General features: G+C 45.7%; 3 protein-coding genes and 1 non-coding gene across 4 annotated transcripts; 1 reads left to right on the top strand and 3 right to left on the bottom strand.

The window, feature by feature from the left end:
• Window positions 1-793: 793 nt before the first annotated feature.
• On the bottom strand, window positions 794-1,068 carry LOC129165737 (small Cajal body-specific RNA 13). The gene has a single exon (XR_008565012.2). It is a non-coding gene; the product is annotated as a small Cajal body-specific RNA 13 (non-coding RNA).
• Window positions 1,069-1,151: 83 nt separating this feature from the next.
• prkrip1 (PRKR interacting protein 1) lies at window positions 1,152-2,067 on the bottom strand. The gene has a single exon (XM_015948253.3). The coding sequence runs from the start codon at window positions 1,970-1,972 to the stop codon at window positions 1,391-1,393; it is 582 nt and encodes a 193-aa protein (XP_015803739.3). The 5' UTR covers window positions 1,973-2,067; the 3' UTR covers window positions 1,152-1,390.
• A 167-nt stretch (window positions 2,068-2,234) lies between these two features.
• On the top strand, window positions 2,235-3,981 carry glrx5 (glutaredoxin 5 homolog (S. cerevisiae)). Its single transcript, XM_015948254.3, has 2 exons — window positions 2,235-2,660; window positions 3,504-3,981. Exons 1-2 carry the CDS (start codon window positions 2,363-2,365, stop codon window positions 3,674-3,676), a joined length of 471 nt encoding a protein of 156 aa, XP_015803740.1. The 5' UTR covers window positions 2,235-2,362; the 3' UTR covers window positions 3,677-3,981.
• Window positions 3,982-5,214: 1,233 nt separating this feature from the next.
• On the bottom strand, window positions 5,215-13,888 carry ints9 (integrator complex subunit 9). Its single transcript, XM_015948250.3, has 17 exons — window positions 13,751-13,888; window positions 13,354-13,481; window positions 13,218-13,278; window positions 13,072-13,134; window positions 12,751-12,890; window positions 12,238-12,324; window positions 10,098-10,218; window positions 9,488-9,622; window positions 9,305-9,416; window positions 9,040-9,220; window positions 8,838-8,898; window positions 8,354-8,525; window positions 8,147-8,271; window positions 7,416-7,583; window positions 6,627-6,725; window positions 5,589-5,726; window positions 5,215-5,494 (listed from the first exon to the last, which is right to left on the bottom strand). The coding sequence occupies exons 1-17, from the start codon at window positions 13,757-13,759 to the stop codon at window positions 5,318-5,320; spliced, it is 1,977 nt and encodes a 658-aa protein (XP_015803736.1). The 5' UTR covers window positions 13,760-13,888; the 3' UTR covers window positions 5,215-5,317.
• Between the last annotated feature and the right edge of the window lie 233 nt (window positions 13,889-14,121).

Raw genomic sequence — 14,121 nt, 5'->3', positions numbered from 1 at the left:
CTGACGGTGGGTTAGGGTTACCCTAACCTTTCCGGTACCGACCGATGTGGGCTACAGAAGTCCGTCTTTTCAGCTGCGCAATACGCCCTCAGAGCATGTGATCTGTTAGGACTGTTGGCTAGTTGCTGCTTATCGATAAATAAAATACGTTTGAGTTTTAGCAGTTAAATAGTTTCCATTAGGCGTTTCCTTTATCTGTTCTAGACTAACTTTGTTATTAAACTAACTTTAAAAATCGTTGCCATGTTTAAGTGCGTATTATTTTGAAGGAACTTACCAGAAGTGCAAAGAACGCTACCTGTAACAGCTTTTCTTTTGTCAGAGGACAGAAAAATCCTTACTACCGTAAACCAGATTTTAGTTGACCTAAATAATATTCCTTATTAACAGAGTATGTGGACATGAATCAAACGAGATTACTAGTATTTCCTTTAAAAGTTTAATCAAAGAACAAAGTGACAGTAATTGCATTTACTTTTTTTTTTTAGTAGCTAAGACATTCCTTGTGAAATCCTTCAACACTGATTCTTTTCCTCTTTAAAAGACAAGGCAGCTTTATTTTAAAGCACATTTCATACACAGAAGCAACTCAATGTGCTTTCTTTCTGTGTCCATAAACGTCTTTGTGTGTTTTATTAGATGAAGTTGGATGTCTATTAGTCTTGAGCTAATAACTAATAATTTGATAGGGTCTACGGTAGCAGAAGAGTGCCCACCCTAAATTTGAAGTTCTCCTTTGAGAGCAAAGGCCTCACTTCAAAACCAAACTAGAAAAATGGAATAAAACAGGTAACAGTGTGACAGCTGACAGTGTCTGACAGGAAAAGCTCTCCCTTGTTCAAACAATATCTGGCTGCCAGGATTTCCTCTACCTGCCTCAAGAAAGATGAGAGCCACTGATCAGGGTCATCACCACCGTGGAAAGCAGGAGACTGTCCAAGGAACATCGCACATGAAGCTCCAGATCCTCCAGAAGCCATGCCTTTTAATCCCTGGAGTTGCTTTCTGCAGCCTTTTGGAGCCCACAGGTGACGAGTTTCACCAGGAGCAGAGACAAGGCTGCAAAACCCCCAAATATAGACACTTATTTACTGCTCAGACATGCAAAGTAAATGTTTTAAACCCAATAAAAATGGAACTCTGCACAAAACTTTTTTTCTTATTTTATTAAAAATATGGTAATCGGATTTAAAATAAAGAAAAGCTGAGCACATGTTTAGTTTAGATGCAAACATCAAGTCTTTGTACAAAGTGAATCCAAACAGATTTAATGATCTGTGTAGAAACGTCAGAGTCCAAACATGCCTGAGATCTCCATCCCCTTCCCTTTTACATGACATATATGATGTTGCTTCTCTGAGGCTTCACACACAAAACATGGCTGATGGATTCATTTCCTCCCCATGATGAAGCTGGGAACCTCGGCATCATCATCTCCCTCTTCCTCTTCTTTCTCCTCCTTCTTGTCCTCCTCGCTGCTCTCGGAGTTCTCCTCTGCCTCCTGCTGGTTTTTCTCCTCCTGTTTAGCCTTCTTCGCCAACAGTTTCTTCTGCTTCAGCTTTTCCCGCTTGTTCCTCCGCTTCGCCGTCCGCTCCTCTGCCGCCTTCTTGTTTAGCTCCACTTTTTGGAGGTACTCCTTGTCCTTGTCTTGCTTCGCGGCAACTTTATCCAGGAAGTCCTGCCTCTGGTACTCTCTGCGGCGGAGGTGCCGATAGACATGGAACTCCCCGCTGCCTGCGCCGGCGCTGGAGCCCATGACATCCCGGACGAACTCCGGCGGAGCCCGCGGGTTCCACTCCTTGGCTCGGTCCGGGATGGGAGCAGGCTTGTCGGGGTTTCGCATCAACCGCTCCAACTTTAAACGCTGTTCATCTGCCGGAGTTTTAGCTATTATTAGAGGCTGCGCCTCTTTTCCTCCAGGTTTTCCTCCGGGCTTCCCTGGCTTGTTATTTTTCTGCGTGTAGGCCGCCATCTTTGAAAATTTCTTCTTCGGCTGCTTCCGTTTCGTACAACTCACCCCGGAAGTACTTCACGACTTCGAAAGGAATTTTTGAAAAAATAAAAAAGTATGACAAGTATAACAATTACTAGTTATTTAGGTCGTAGTAAGGCTGTAATGAAAACATTAATCAATATTTAGAAAGTAATTTGCGCAACTGACGTTGAGTTTTTTTGATTGACATTTGAATAAACCAATAGTAAAGCATATTCGATTTCAGCCAAGCTCAGTTGTCCAATCAGCATCCAGATCCCGCCTCCTAAGCGTATGTGTTGACGGACGACTTTCTCTATTGCCTCTGAGCTGAACTTGTCCGTTTACTCGCCTTTAGTTTTGCTCGACGAACGACAAAACTCATAAAAGATGAACAGTTTAATTAGATCTACTGCCAGGTGTCTCCGCTCGGGCGCGGCGGTCTGTGTGCCTAGGCAAGCGGATGGACGCGTGTGGTCGGCCTCGGTCAGGTTTCTGTGCGCGGCGGCGGACCTCCAGAAGGACCTTGGTGAAATGGTGAAGAAGGACAAAGTGGTGGTGTTTATCAAAGGGACGCCAGCCCAGCCCATGTGTGGCTTCAGCAACGCGGTGGTTCAGATCCTCCGGATGCACGGAGTGGACAACTATGCTGCTTACAACGTTCTGGAGGACCAGGACCTACGAGAAGGTCGGTACAGGGGCAACAGGTTCTCCTGATACCCTCTTTAACGATTTAATCAGTGTCCTCGTTAGCTTTAGCCTTTCATTTACCAGGTCAGTTGCTGTCTTATTCAAACTAACCACACCTCTGAGATGTTTATCCTTTTATCAGAGGCATGCAGCAGGACACACGGGGTGTGGTGAACCACCACTCACATCTCAGACTCTAGGCTCTAACCAGCTCATTTATTGTGCTTTAAATCTCATATTTGCGATTAATGAATGATTCTACTTTTTCAGGAGCGTTTTTGCTCAGCATCATAACTGAGTAGATATGTCCAGATATACACCAATTCTGGTTTTTAGGGCTAATACTGATGTCTTGCTGTTCATCTCTGGCCCAAGTACAAACTTTGATATGGACTGTTTGCGACGAGTAAGCACTTCTAAATGTACAAACTGAACAACTCTAACAGAACATGCTCTATATTGTCCGGTTGTGAACTGAATTCAGATTTTTTTTTTCTGGGTACTTCTTTAAAGTTTTAATGTGCATCGTCGGTGTGTTTTGCCCTTGTTCTGCCAACTTTACATGCAATGACTTTTTCTAACGCAAGGCAACTGTTAGGCTTCAGAGGGTAAATAAAGGTTTGTTATGCGGAAGACAAAATATAAGCAGGCTCTCAGAGGGGAATATATAATATTCATATTTTTAAATATTCCAAAATGGGCTCTAATAACCTCAGAGAACATAACCTCCAGTTTTGTTAGTAACTAGTACATCTCCCTTCACTTGTGAGTACAGAAATCTACCAGATGTCCACCTTTACAGCATAGGAGCAAACCAATGATCTCTCTTCTCTAACACTAGGGGTCAAAGTCTTCTCCAACTGGCCCACTATCCCCCAGGTTTACTTCAACGGTGAGTTTGTGGGAGGCTGTGACATCCTGCTGCAGATGCACCAGAACGGAGACCTGGTGGATGAGCTGAAGAAGCTCGGCATCCGCTCGGCGCTGCTGGACGCGGAGAAGGAATCCAAGTAAAACTCCAAACGGCTGAGAGGACAGAGGACACAGTCATCACTGCCAGCTAAACTGATCATTACAAATAAACTGGCTCTGAAGATTAATGACCTGCAACTCAGCTGGTCAGTCAACGAGACAACGCAAGAATGCTGTTTCACAAGATCCGACAGCTGAGGGCTTTAATCCAAGGTCTGGGAACAGACTTCCCAGGAATTTCAGAATTCCTAACACATTTGTGCTGCTAGTTTGGGATACACAGAACCCCTAAACGCAATAATCCCATCCCGTACATGAATCTGTGTTTAAATAAATCATGGTTTTTATTTGTAATAGTTTAAAGACAGCTCATCAGCCCTCACGTTGTCCTCTGAAATCTCTGCTGTTAGACATTTTCATGAATCAGTTAAGAAAGAAAAGAAATGAGCCTCTGACTGACTGGGTCACCTAAAGCTGCCTGGACCGCACGACTGATGTCAGCTCACTTGAAACCTTCCAGATGCACTGCCTGTAGCCCGTTAGCACACAGAGCAAACGGGCCTAGGAAAGGTCTAATCACACAGTTTCTAACTGAACTACTTGCTCTTTTTGCTAAAGGTTAACATCCAGAATGTTAGGTTTTATGTTTGCCGTCACCGACCGAGGAGACGTGCCAGACCAACACGGATTCCTTCCTCCTGACTCACTTTCTGCCCAGAGGCAGTTAGCTAGTTCGATCCAAGTCCAAACTTTGTTCTTCTCCCTAAAGGAAAAGTGGTGTTATATTTTACTTTTGAGTGTTCTTAAAGATGTTCCACCTACTGCTGAGTTTATTAAACATGTAGAACACTGTAAGATATTGTACATGCTAAGCGTATCAGATGTATTTTAGAGACGTGTTATCCCTGCAACAAATAAATATTTTGAGACGCGTAACGTGTTGGATCTTTATTTTTGTGTTATTTCATTAGATGATGGTGGAAGCACCCAGCTGAGGTTTGAGTTCTTACCTTAGCTTGTCTGCTAAAGCCAGGTTTATTTGATTTGTGCGTGTTGAAGCAGGGAAAAGGCTAAAACTGGTTACCAGGGCTAGCATAATACTAGATTTGAACATGAAATGATAACCAAGCTGACTTCTACAGACGCTGCTCATTTAAATCAGCAGATGTGGAGCCTATACACCGCTCGCTCATTTCTCTACTGGGATCTGAAACCAAAACCATCACTAGGGTTCTCGGTGACAGACCACAGCATAACCACTGGTTCCTACCGAGGTCTGCAGAACAGCCTCTCTGAGGCACAACATGTGGAACCTCAAACTTGTCTGAGCGTAGCAGAACGCCCACCTAGTCCACTCCGAGACCACATCTGAAGAGCTAGCAGAGTGTCTGTCAGCTAAAACCTGAGATCTACCACGTTAAGAGTCCTGATCTGGTTCAGGAGGAGGGCGTCAGAGAAGAAACGGCTGATGGTCTCTCTTTATGGAGCTTCTCCGTGTGTGTGTGTGTGTGTGTGTGTGGTGTTTTTCTGCTCAACTTTCACTTCTGCAACTCAAAACTTCAGTCTTCTCACAGCAGACACCCCCTTAATGTTGTTTTTAATAGAAAATAAGAAGTTTTATAAAACTAAAACACAAGTGAGCTTCACTCTGCAGGTGTGACCTGCTCACAGTCTGAAACTAAATCAGAGTTTCTGCAGGAAGCGAAGCACCAGGTCCCGCAGCGTGGTGCGCAGCGGCTCGTTGTTGTCACAGACGATGTGCGTACCGTCGTCCTCCAGCTGGATCAGCGTGTCCTCAGCCTGCAGGTGCAGAATGTGTCCATCTGGTGTCTCCTCCACTTTAACCTCCGTGATCCCGTGCTGAAGAGAAAGGTAATCAGAATTAAACTCCCACCAAGTCTGTGCTCAAAGACTTCAGGCAGATAGAAGTCCTGCATTCTCTCTGAATTCAGACCTTCTGTAATGTGACCAGGAAACTTTCCAGGGGCACAGCTCCACTCAGGAGGGGTTTGGGGGCCAAACCCACAGGAGGCTCCTCCACTACCCTCTTCCTCTTCTTGCTGGGGGCCACGGGTGGCGGTTTGGGCACCGACTGGAAACGCACAAGTGGAAATAGTCAGCTGACCTGTGGGGGGGTTTAATGACCTATTATTGCTGCTTTGACCTTCCTGAACCCGAGCCACCGCCGATCACAGCATGAGCCACAGGAAGTGTGTTTCTCAGCAGCAACACTTAGGCGTGGAGTTCCTCAGGGTTCCAGCCTCGTTGTGAATCTGTTCTAAAGAAAAGCGTCTGGATTTCTGAGGCACCAGAACCAGTTTGTGAACAAACGGGCTGCGAGTTCATTTGTTTATTTCCACCTGATGAAGGTGGACTTGAGGTCACAAATCAAATGGACCAAGACTAACGAACCACCAACCTCTTCACAGGTAAGATTACCCTGTAAACAATTACCAAGAGTTTCACATCAATAAAAATAACATTTTTACTGTAGACTAGATTTCAAAGTTCAGAGGGAAGCCATTAAATCAATAAAGTGGATCACAGAAGGACAACTTTCATCTGACACAAGCTAACAGCTAGTTCAACTATGGGAGGAAACACACATGTAGCCACCAGGATTTGAACCTGCAACCTTCTTACTATGAGGCAACAGTGCTACCCACTGCTTCACCAGTTACATGAACCAAGAAGAGCTTTCTGAGATTGGAGTTAGAAGCACACTGGTTTATGGGTAAAAGCCTCATTTATCCGTCTGCCCGTCCAACCCGGAGACTTCAGAGAAAACTAACATTTCCAACTGTCAAGCTAGAGCCTCAAATCAATGTCAGCTCAACGAACGAGAACTGTAAAAACAAAAGTTGTCCACTAGATGGGGCTGTGGCAGCCTAGTTGCTGCACAGCCCCAGCCGTAGAGGTCCTGGCTTCTTCGTGGCCGTTTGACCTTTACGTCCTTCTACTGCAGATATAAACCTGACATTAAAAGACTCACCTGCAGAGTGTGCTTATTGTCCTTTGAGTGCAGCACTGCGGAGACGGTTGCCACGGAGACACCAGGTTTTACCTCATTGGGCGTCAGTGAGTTGGCGAGCTACAAAAAGAAGAATCACCGTCAGCTGAATATTCAACTTTCATATTTAACTGGAAGCTTTTACTTACTGGAGGTTGGTTTTCCTACTTATAACCAGGAATAGTTCTGCTTCTTACTCCGCTGGTTAACACGTTCTCACAAGATCTCACCTGCAATCCGTCATCCGTGCTTCCACAACCTCTAGGTTAGATCATGCTAATTCCATCCTCCTAGGTACTAGTAAATCCTCCCTTGACTGTCTTCAGACAGTACCGAATGCTGTGGCGCACTTCTTAAACACGAACAGACGTAGACGCATCACGCCAACTCTGGCTCCGTTCTCTTCAGGGTTCAGTAGATAGTTCTAACGTTTGTCTACGAAGCCCCTCCTCATCTATCTGAGCTGCTCATCCCCTACGTGCCCACTACATCTCAGAGGTCCGCTAACCACCAGCTCTTATGCGTTCCTGACATGCACTGTGAAATCAGAGCGGAGCGGGCTTCCACCTGACGTGAGGCAGGCCTCTTCGTTCATGATCCCGGTGTAAAGCTGCCCTGGAACCACACGATTTGATTGTTGTAATCGATTTGTTGTGTTCGTTTTCTGATTTGTACTTTATTGTTTTTATGCATTCTGTTTTCGTTGTTCACCCGTGCAGCACGTTGGTCAGCTGCCATGCTGTGACTGGATAATAGGCAGCTGCCAGTTACCTCAGGGAGGATGTAAACGCGCTCGTAGCGGCGTCTGAAGGGCAGGTTGAGTACGGAGCAGCGCCTGTAGGGCATGGGAGGGGGCGTCAGCTCCAGCATCAGGTCAGAGCGATGGGACTGGCTGAGGGGGGGCTGGGTGTACTGCTCCGGACACACCACATGGAGGGGCTGCAGGACAAATGCACACATGAATAAACTCAGACTGGTTTATTAGGCACATGAATGCGAGCTGTTTAATGAGCCACACTTGTGAAGCGCCTTTCAGGGTCAGAGGACTCCAAAGAGCTGTACACTACAGTGCACCATTCATCCATTCACACACTGATGGTGATGAGCTACAGTGTAGCCACAGCTGCCCTGGGGCACACTAACAAGAAGCGAGGCAGCAATACGCCGGCATCCTCTGACCACCACCGGCAGGCAGGGAGAGTTAAGTGTCTTGCCCAAGGACACAACAGCAGAGTTCTCTGCTGGGAACCAGGATCAATCCTACAACCCTCTGACTACTGGTCCAGTAATCAGATTACTCGATTCTATATGTATTCTGAGAAACAGCTGAAGAAAAAGGACGGATTTATGGCGATATGGCTGGCTGCCTTGCTCAGTGGCATAAATCACCAGGCAGGTGGAGTCTTTGATCTCCAGCTGATGGATGGTGTCGAGAACGGTCTGCCCTTGTTTAGACGAGTGTACATGTCCCTGGTGTGTCAGGACAAACGCAGGCAGCCTACCTGGACCTCCTTCAGCAGTTTGGACACCTGGTGGAAGTTGAGCCGCGTGTCAATCGGACAGTAAACACACTTCATGGCTAACGGCTGATAAGGGGCCAGAGCATCCAGGTAGGAGAAGTCTGGCTCTGATGACAAGAAGAAGACGTTACAGGGTTGTGTTTGTGTTCTTGTTCCAGAACCACACAGAAGCGTCTGTGTGATGGTTACCAGTAAAGATGACTGTATTCAGGCTGGACTTGCCCCACAGCTCCATGAAGTGAACCACATCCCCGAAGCGCAGAGACGGGTGGCCGGTGAAGACCACGCACGGCTGCCGGAACTCGCTGCTGAAGTCCCCGTGGATGCTGGGGTAGTGCTTCAGCTTGTTGGTCTGGATCAGCTGAAACATCAACAGCTAATTTACACCAGCGGTCATCAAAAGGTGGAGCAGGTTCACAAAACACAACCAAGGTTGTTTTTTTTTTACTAAGTTTGAGGAGATGAAACAAGATGGCTGCCACAGCTATTCAATAATAAAGACGGATAATTCTGATTCTGATCTAAAAGTGAAGGTAGCTGAGAGAAAATAAGCACAAACCCAGAGAGCCCTATGGATTAACAGGAAACGTGCATTTGTTCAAAGAAGGCTGGACTTCATTTAGAAACGTTTGTTCTTCACTGAGAGTTTGAATCCCGCAGCAGCAGCTCTCACCTCTGCATGTGGAAACGGCGGCTCTGGCAGATACACCTTTGTTTGTTTATTATGACAAAGCCTGGAAATATCAAGCACAAGTAACCAGAGCGTCACAGAGAGGCTGTGGCTTTCTTCATCGGATTTCAAATCCTCCTGAAACGTGTGAAACAGTGAAGGCTGTTGGGCTACGGTTCAGAGGGGAAGAGGAGCAGCTGCTCACCACTCAGCAAAGATCTGGGAGAACTCCAGCGAGCTGTTGGCTACAGGAGAGATGAAGTAGAAGGGTGTGGTCCCCAGGTTGGCGCTCTCGATGAACTGGTACAGACACTCCAGCAGGTCATAGATGACCCCTGAGGAGTAACACGGTACCAGCACGTTGCCTCCTGCCCGGATCGTCATGGCTGCAGGTCCACACAAACACAAACACACTCATGCTTTGGATTTAAAAGCTGGAAGAACGGTTTACTTTGAGCATCTGAACACACCCAGGTTGCTGCAGAACTCTCCCAGCATGCCATCTGGGTTAGCAGTGGGCATCTGTGTGAGGCCAGTCAAAATGAGAACGTCGCTGTTCTTCAGCGAGCTCTGATCCATCGGCTAGAGGAGAAAACGCATTTCAGGTTTCATCAAGCCTCACGTGTACCATGATCTGATTCAAGCTGAGCTACCTGTGGGTGTGTGGTGAGGAGGGATGACCCAGACACGTAAGACACCTTCTCGTGATGGGACTGGATGATCCAGTTGGAGCTTCCCAACGAGTAGCCAGAGCTCAACGGGGAGACCTGAACAGCTCCAAACAACTCCTGAGGAGGAAAAACTGGTTTCTAGTCCACACACGGCTTTAGGGGAGCAGGAATTTGATCTGAACTTTGTAACAGAAATGATGACCGAGCTGCCTGCAACACTAGTTTGTACTCTAAAACAACCATTCTCTACCAATTTAAATCATGTACAGACAAAACACAAGCATGACTAGAAAGCTCAAAATGTTCTTCCTTTGTATTTTGTGCTGTTCAAAACAGATGCTGCCCCCTAGTGGTGCTGTGTGGGTCCCACAATGATGAGGACGGTTGGTTCTATCTGAGCAAAAACATGAGCAGTGTGGCTACAGCCTCACATACAAATCTGTATCAATGTCCAGAGAAATGGTGCCAGTACACACACACACACACACACACACACACACACACACACACACACACACACACACACACACACACACACACACACACACACACACACACACACACACACACACACACACACACCCCTACTCACCACTTTCTGAGAATAACCGACAAGCTGCACTTTGCTGAGAGCTGAGTTGACCTCATGCATGCTGTAGCATCGTTTCCACGTCCACACGTCAACAGCTTCCTTCAGCGGCCCAGGAAGAACCCTGATGATGCAGGAGCAGCGTTAGAACCCTGATGATGCAGGAGCAGCGTTAGAACCCTGATGATGCAGGAGCAGCGTTAGAACCCTGATGATGCAGGAGCAGCGTTAGAACCCTGATGATGCAGGAGCAGCGTTAGAACCCTGATGATGCAGGAGCAGCGTTAGAACCCTGATGATGCAGGAGCAGCGTTAGAACCCTGATGATGCAGGAGCAGCGTTAGAACCCTGATGATGCAGGAGCAGCGTTAGAACCCTGATGATGCAGGAGCAGCGTTAGAACCCTGATGATGCAGGAGCAGCGTTAGAACCCTGATGATGCAGGAGCAGCGTTAGAACCCTGATGATGCAGGAGCAGCGTTAGAACCCTGATGATGCAGGAGCAGCGTTAGAACCCTGATGATGCAGGAGCAGCGTTAGAACCCTGATGATGCAGGAGCAGCGTTAGAACCCTGATGATGCAGGAGCAGCGTTAGAACCCTGATGATGCAGGAGCATCAGTAGAACCCTGATGATGCAGGAGCAGCGTTAGAACCCTGATGATGCAGGAGCATCAGTAGAACCCTGATGATGCAGGAGCAGCGTTAGAACCCTGATGATGCAGGAGCAGCGTTAGAACCCTGATGATGCAGGAGCAGCGTTAGAACCCTGATGATGCAGGAGCAGCGTTAGAACCCTGATGATGCAGGAGCAGCGTTAGAACCCTGATGATGCAGGAGCAGCGTTAGAACCCTGATGATGCAGGAGCAGCGTTAGAACCCTGATGATGCAGGAGCAGCGTTAGAACCCTGATGATGCAGGAGCAGCGTTAGAACCCTGATGATGCAGGAGCAGCGTTAGAACCCTGATGATGCAGGAGCAGCGTTAGAACCCTGATGATGCAGGAGCAGCGTTAGAACCCTGATGATGCAGGAGCAGCGTTAGAACCCTGATGATGCAGGAGCAGCGTTAGAACCCTGATGATGCAGGAGCATCAGTAGAACCCTGATGATGCAGGAGCACCTTTCTATCACAATAACTTGCGTTTGTGTTGTGATTGGTTTATTTTCTACTGCAGTTGAAGTGAACAGATAAAAATATAAAGATGGTATAAATAAACACACGTGACCCTGCCTCTCAGGGGTAACAGCAGGAAGGGATGAGCGTGTCAGTGATCTGATCCTGACTCAAAGTCAACCTCAAGTCTTTCTGGAAGAGATACAATATTCTGTCCAGGATGTCACAGCACTCGTTCTCTGAGGAACCTTTAAAGTTTTCTCTGTGAGTCGGTCTGAAGAGTTAATCAGCCGACAACCTAATATCACCTAAACAAGCTTCTGTCTGTCTCTAGAAACCAGTCTGATTAGACTTTTAACCAAACTGGAACTTAACTGGACTGGAATTAATGAAAAACAAATTATCTTAAATCAGATGGAAGCTTTAGTCTTTTGGACTAATGTGAATTTCTGCCTTTGAACCACTTCAGACCCTTTGGTACAAAACTACTAAATCTGTTCATTAAATTATAGTTTTATTTGTTTTCTGAGGTTTTTGTACTCTTTACTGTAAGAGTCAGAGGTCTAGGTCTTTTTCATCTCTGAGTACTGTTCCAATAATTCCACAAACATCCTTGTGTCAAAGCTGTGACTCCAGCCCAGCAATGTTTTTATTAATTAGTTAGTAGAAAATCGATTTTGCTTTAAAAGTACCAAGATGACCCAAAATACAAGGAGCTCAAATAATCCCACTCCTAACTCTTAGGTACAAATTATATTCAGAAGTCAAATAGATTCATGAATAAATTAACTAATCATGTTCTGTCAGATGGTATCCAGAGGCTGATGTCATGTATTTATTAGTTTGCTTGTTGGCAGGTGGATTTTTACACACGTATTTTCGTATGTTAGTAATTTTTGACTCTATGATCGAAGACATTAAGCAAGACAATGGTTACAAACTCGGGCTGTGAAAACATTTTAGTCCTATTTTCCTGTTATTATCTGCCTTTAATAAATCAAATAAAATGAATCCCAGCTGCTCCCACCTCTGCAGGTCCTTGTTCTTCCAGCAGGTAGCAGACTGGGCTTTAGGAACTCTCTCCATGAAGTTTACCAGCTCCTCCATCAGCAGCCTGAGGAAGCAAGAGCCATCAGGAAATAGGAGATTGAATGTTGCTTCTGTTAGAGCCCAAACCCAACACATTAAAAAGAATCTAATATAATTTATATGTCTGATATATTGGTGTCTTAAGTCACAACAAAGCCGCCCCCCCCCCCGCCCCCCCTAAACACCTGGTCTGAATGCATCTCAGCTCCTCAGATTTACAGAATAGAGCAACCTTTGACGAAGCACCTCCCAAAACACGCCTCGCAGTTATTCTGCATCTTATAAAAAAACAATAACAATCTGTAATTAAATGTTAAGCCTGGAAAACCAAGTTTTACACAGATAGCTAATCAAATATTTTTCAATCCAAGCAACAAAACCTCTTGAGGGGTTTTGATAAGAATTTGGGTTTGTAGCTGAGATTTTTTACAAAAGCATAAAAAATGTTTACCTGCCAATCTGCAGGGTGGGCTCGGTGGCATACACCGTTCCTGTGAAGCCCGTGTGTTCAGTGATGTAGGGCAGCGCCATCATACAGTGGTAGTTGGAGATGAGAATCACATCAATGGTTGACAGGTCCAGCAGTTCTCTCTGTGATTAGTATTAGTAGGGCAGACCTCAGGTGTAGTTCTGTTCATCACAATCTGTTCCTACTGTCACTGATTACATTTACAAACAGCAGAGAAGTAAGATAACTGTAACTCTCCCACTTTGTTTATCTAGATTAGGAAAATATGCCTGTTTTATCACAACAGTAATCTGGTTCAACTACCTCTGGGAGGCAGAACTCTGGCTGGGAGTCCACGAACACCCTTCCAGCACACTCCTTCAGCTCCTGTAGAGACAAACATCGTATTTGCATTTCATTTGCATGGCTACATCTTATGCTGGAGGGAAAATATTCTCAACTAAATGTACCTTTTCCAGATTTACCGTTCCATCTTTTGAGGTCCAGCCTGTGAGCTTGGAGAGCCTTGGGCTGATGTTTTAGAAGATAAAATCATCATGAGTCTTTACCTAACGCCATTCACACATATGGACGATGGTATCTCACCTGTGTACCAGAGGAAGGGGAAGAAAATTGAGGACTGAGGTCGTGTCCAGTCCACAGTCCAGCATGATGGTGGTGGACTTAAACTTGAGGACATTGCAAGGCAATGTGGGGTGACCAGACAAACAATACTGCAAAAGAATAAACACCGAGAGCACCTTTATGAAACAAACACAGATCATCAAAATAATATTTTAATTTGTACTTTCATTTGATCCTAACTGCAAACAAAACTTATTTCATTAAGTAGTCGTGCTGCTAGCAGCTCCACTATAACCACAGGCTGGTTTTAGCTAGCTAGCAAACACGGTTATCTGGATGCTTTCTGTTTTTAGAACTTCTAACAAACTTGGTTCGCACACGCATAATATGCCTCATAAAATCCGAGCTCTCTACTCACCAACTTCATTTTAACTTAATGACGAAGTAATAAATGTGTCCAAAACAGCCGGCTTTGCTAACACGCCATCATTTTGGTTTGTTGATGCTCGGCTGTTTTCCTGAGAGATTTCTCTCTGCTGCCCTCTCCCGACTCGGAGGACAACCTTCCTCTCGTCGAAATGGCTATGCTAATGGATTAAATTAGCCAGTTCACGTAAATGTGTTCACAAATATAGTATACGTGTTTATAACGGTTGTGTAGGACATAAAGTGACTCGCATATTGATAAAAATAGTAAAGAACAATATGAGCTGACTGCTAGAGGTTAACAAATAGGAGAAGGCGGAAGGGTCACGTGGTCTTGTTTCGCTGTCAGCCACAAACAGGTTT

Source organism: Nothobranchius furzeri, chromosome 2 (assembly GCF_043380555.1).
Source record: "Nothobranchius furzeri strain GRZ-AD chromosome 2, NfurGRZ-RIMD1, whole genome shotgun sequence".
NCBI classification, from domain to species: Eukaryota; Metazoa; Chordata; class Actinopteri; order Cyprinodontiformes; family Nothobranchiidae; genus Nothobranchius; species Nothobranchius furzeri.
Note: the sequence above shows the minus strand (reverse complement) of the source record. Positions and strands in the feature narration are given on the sequence as shown.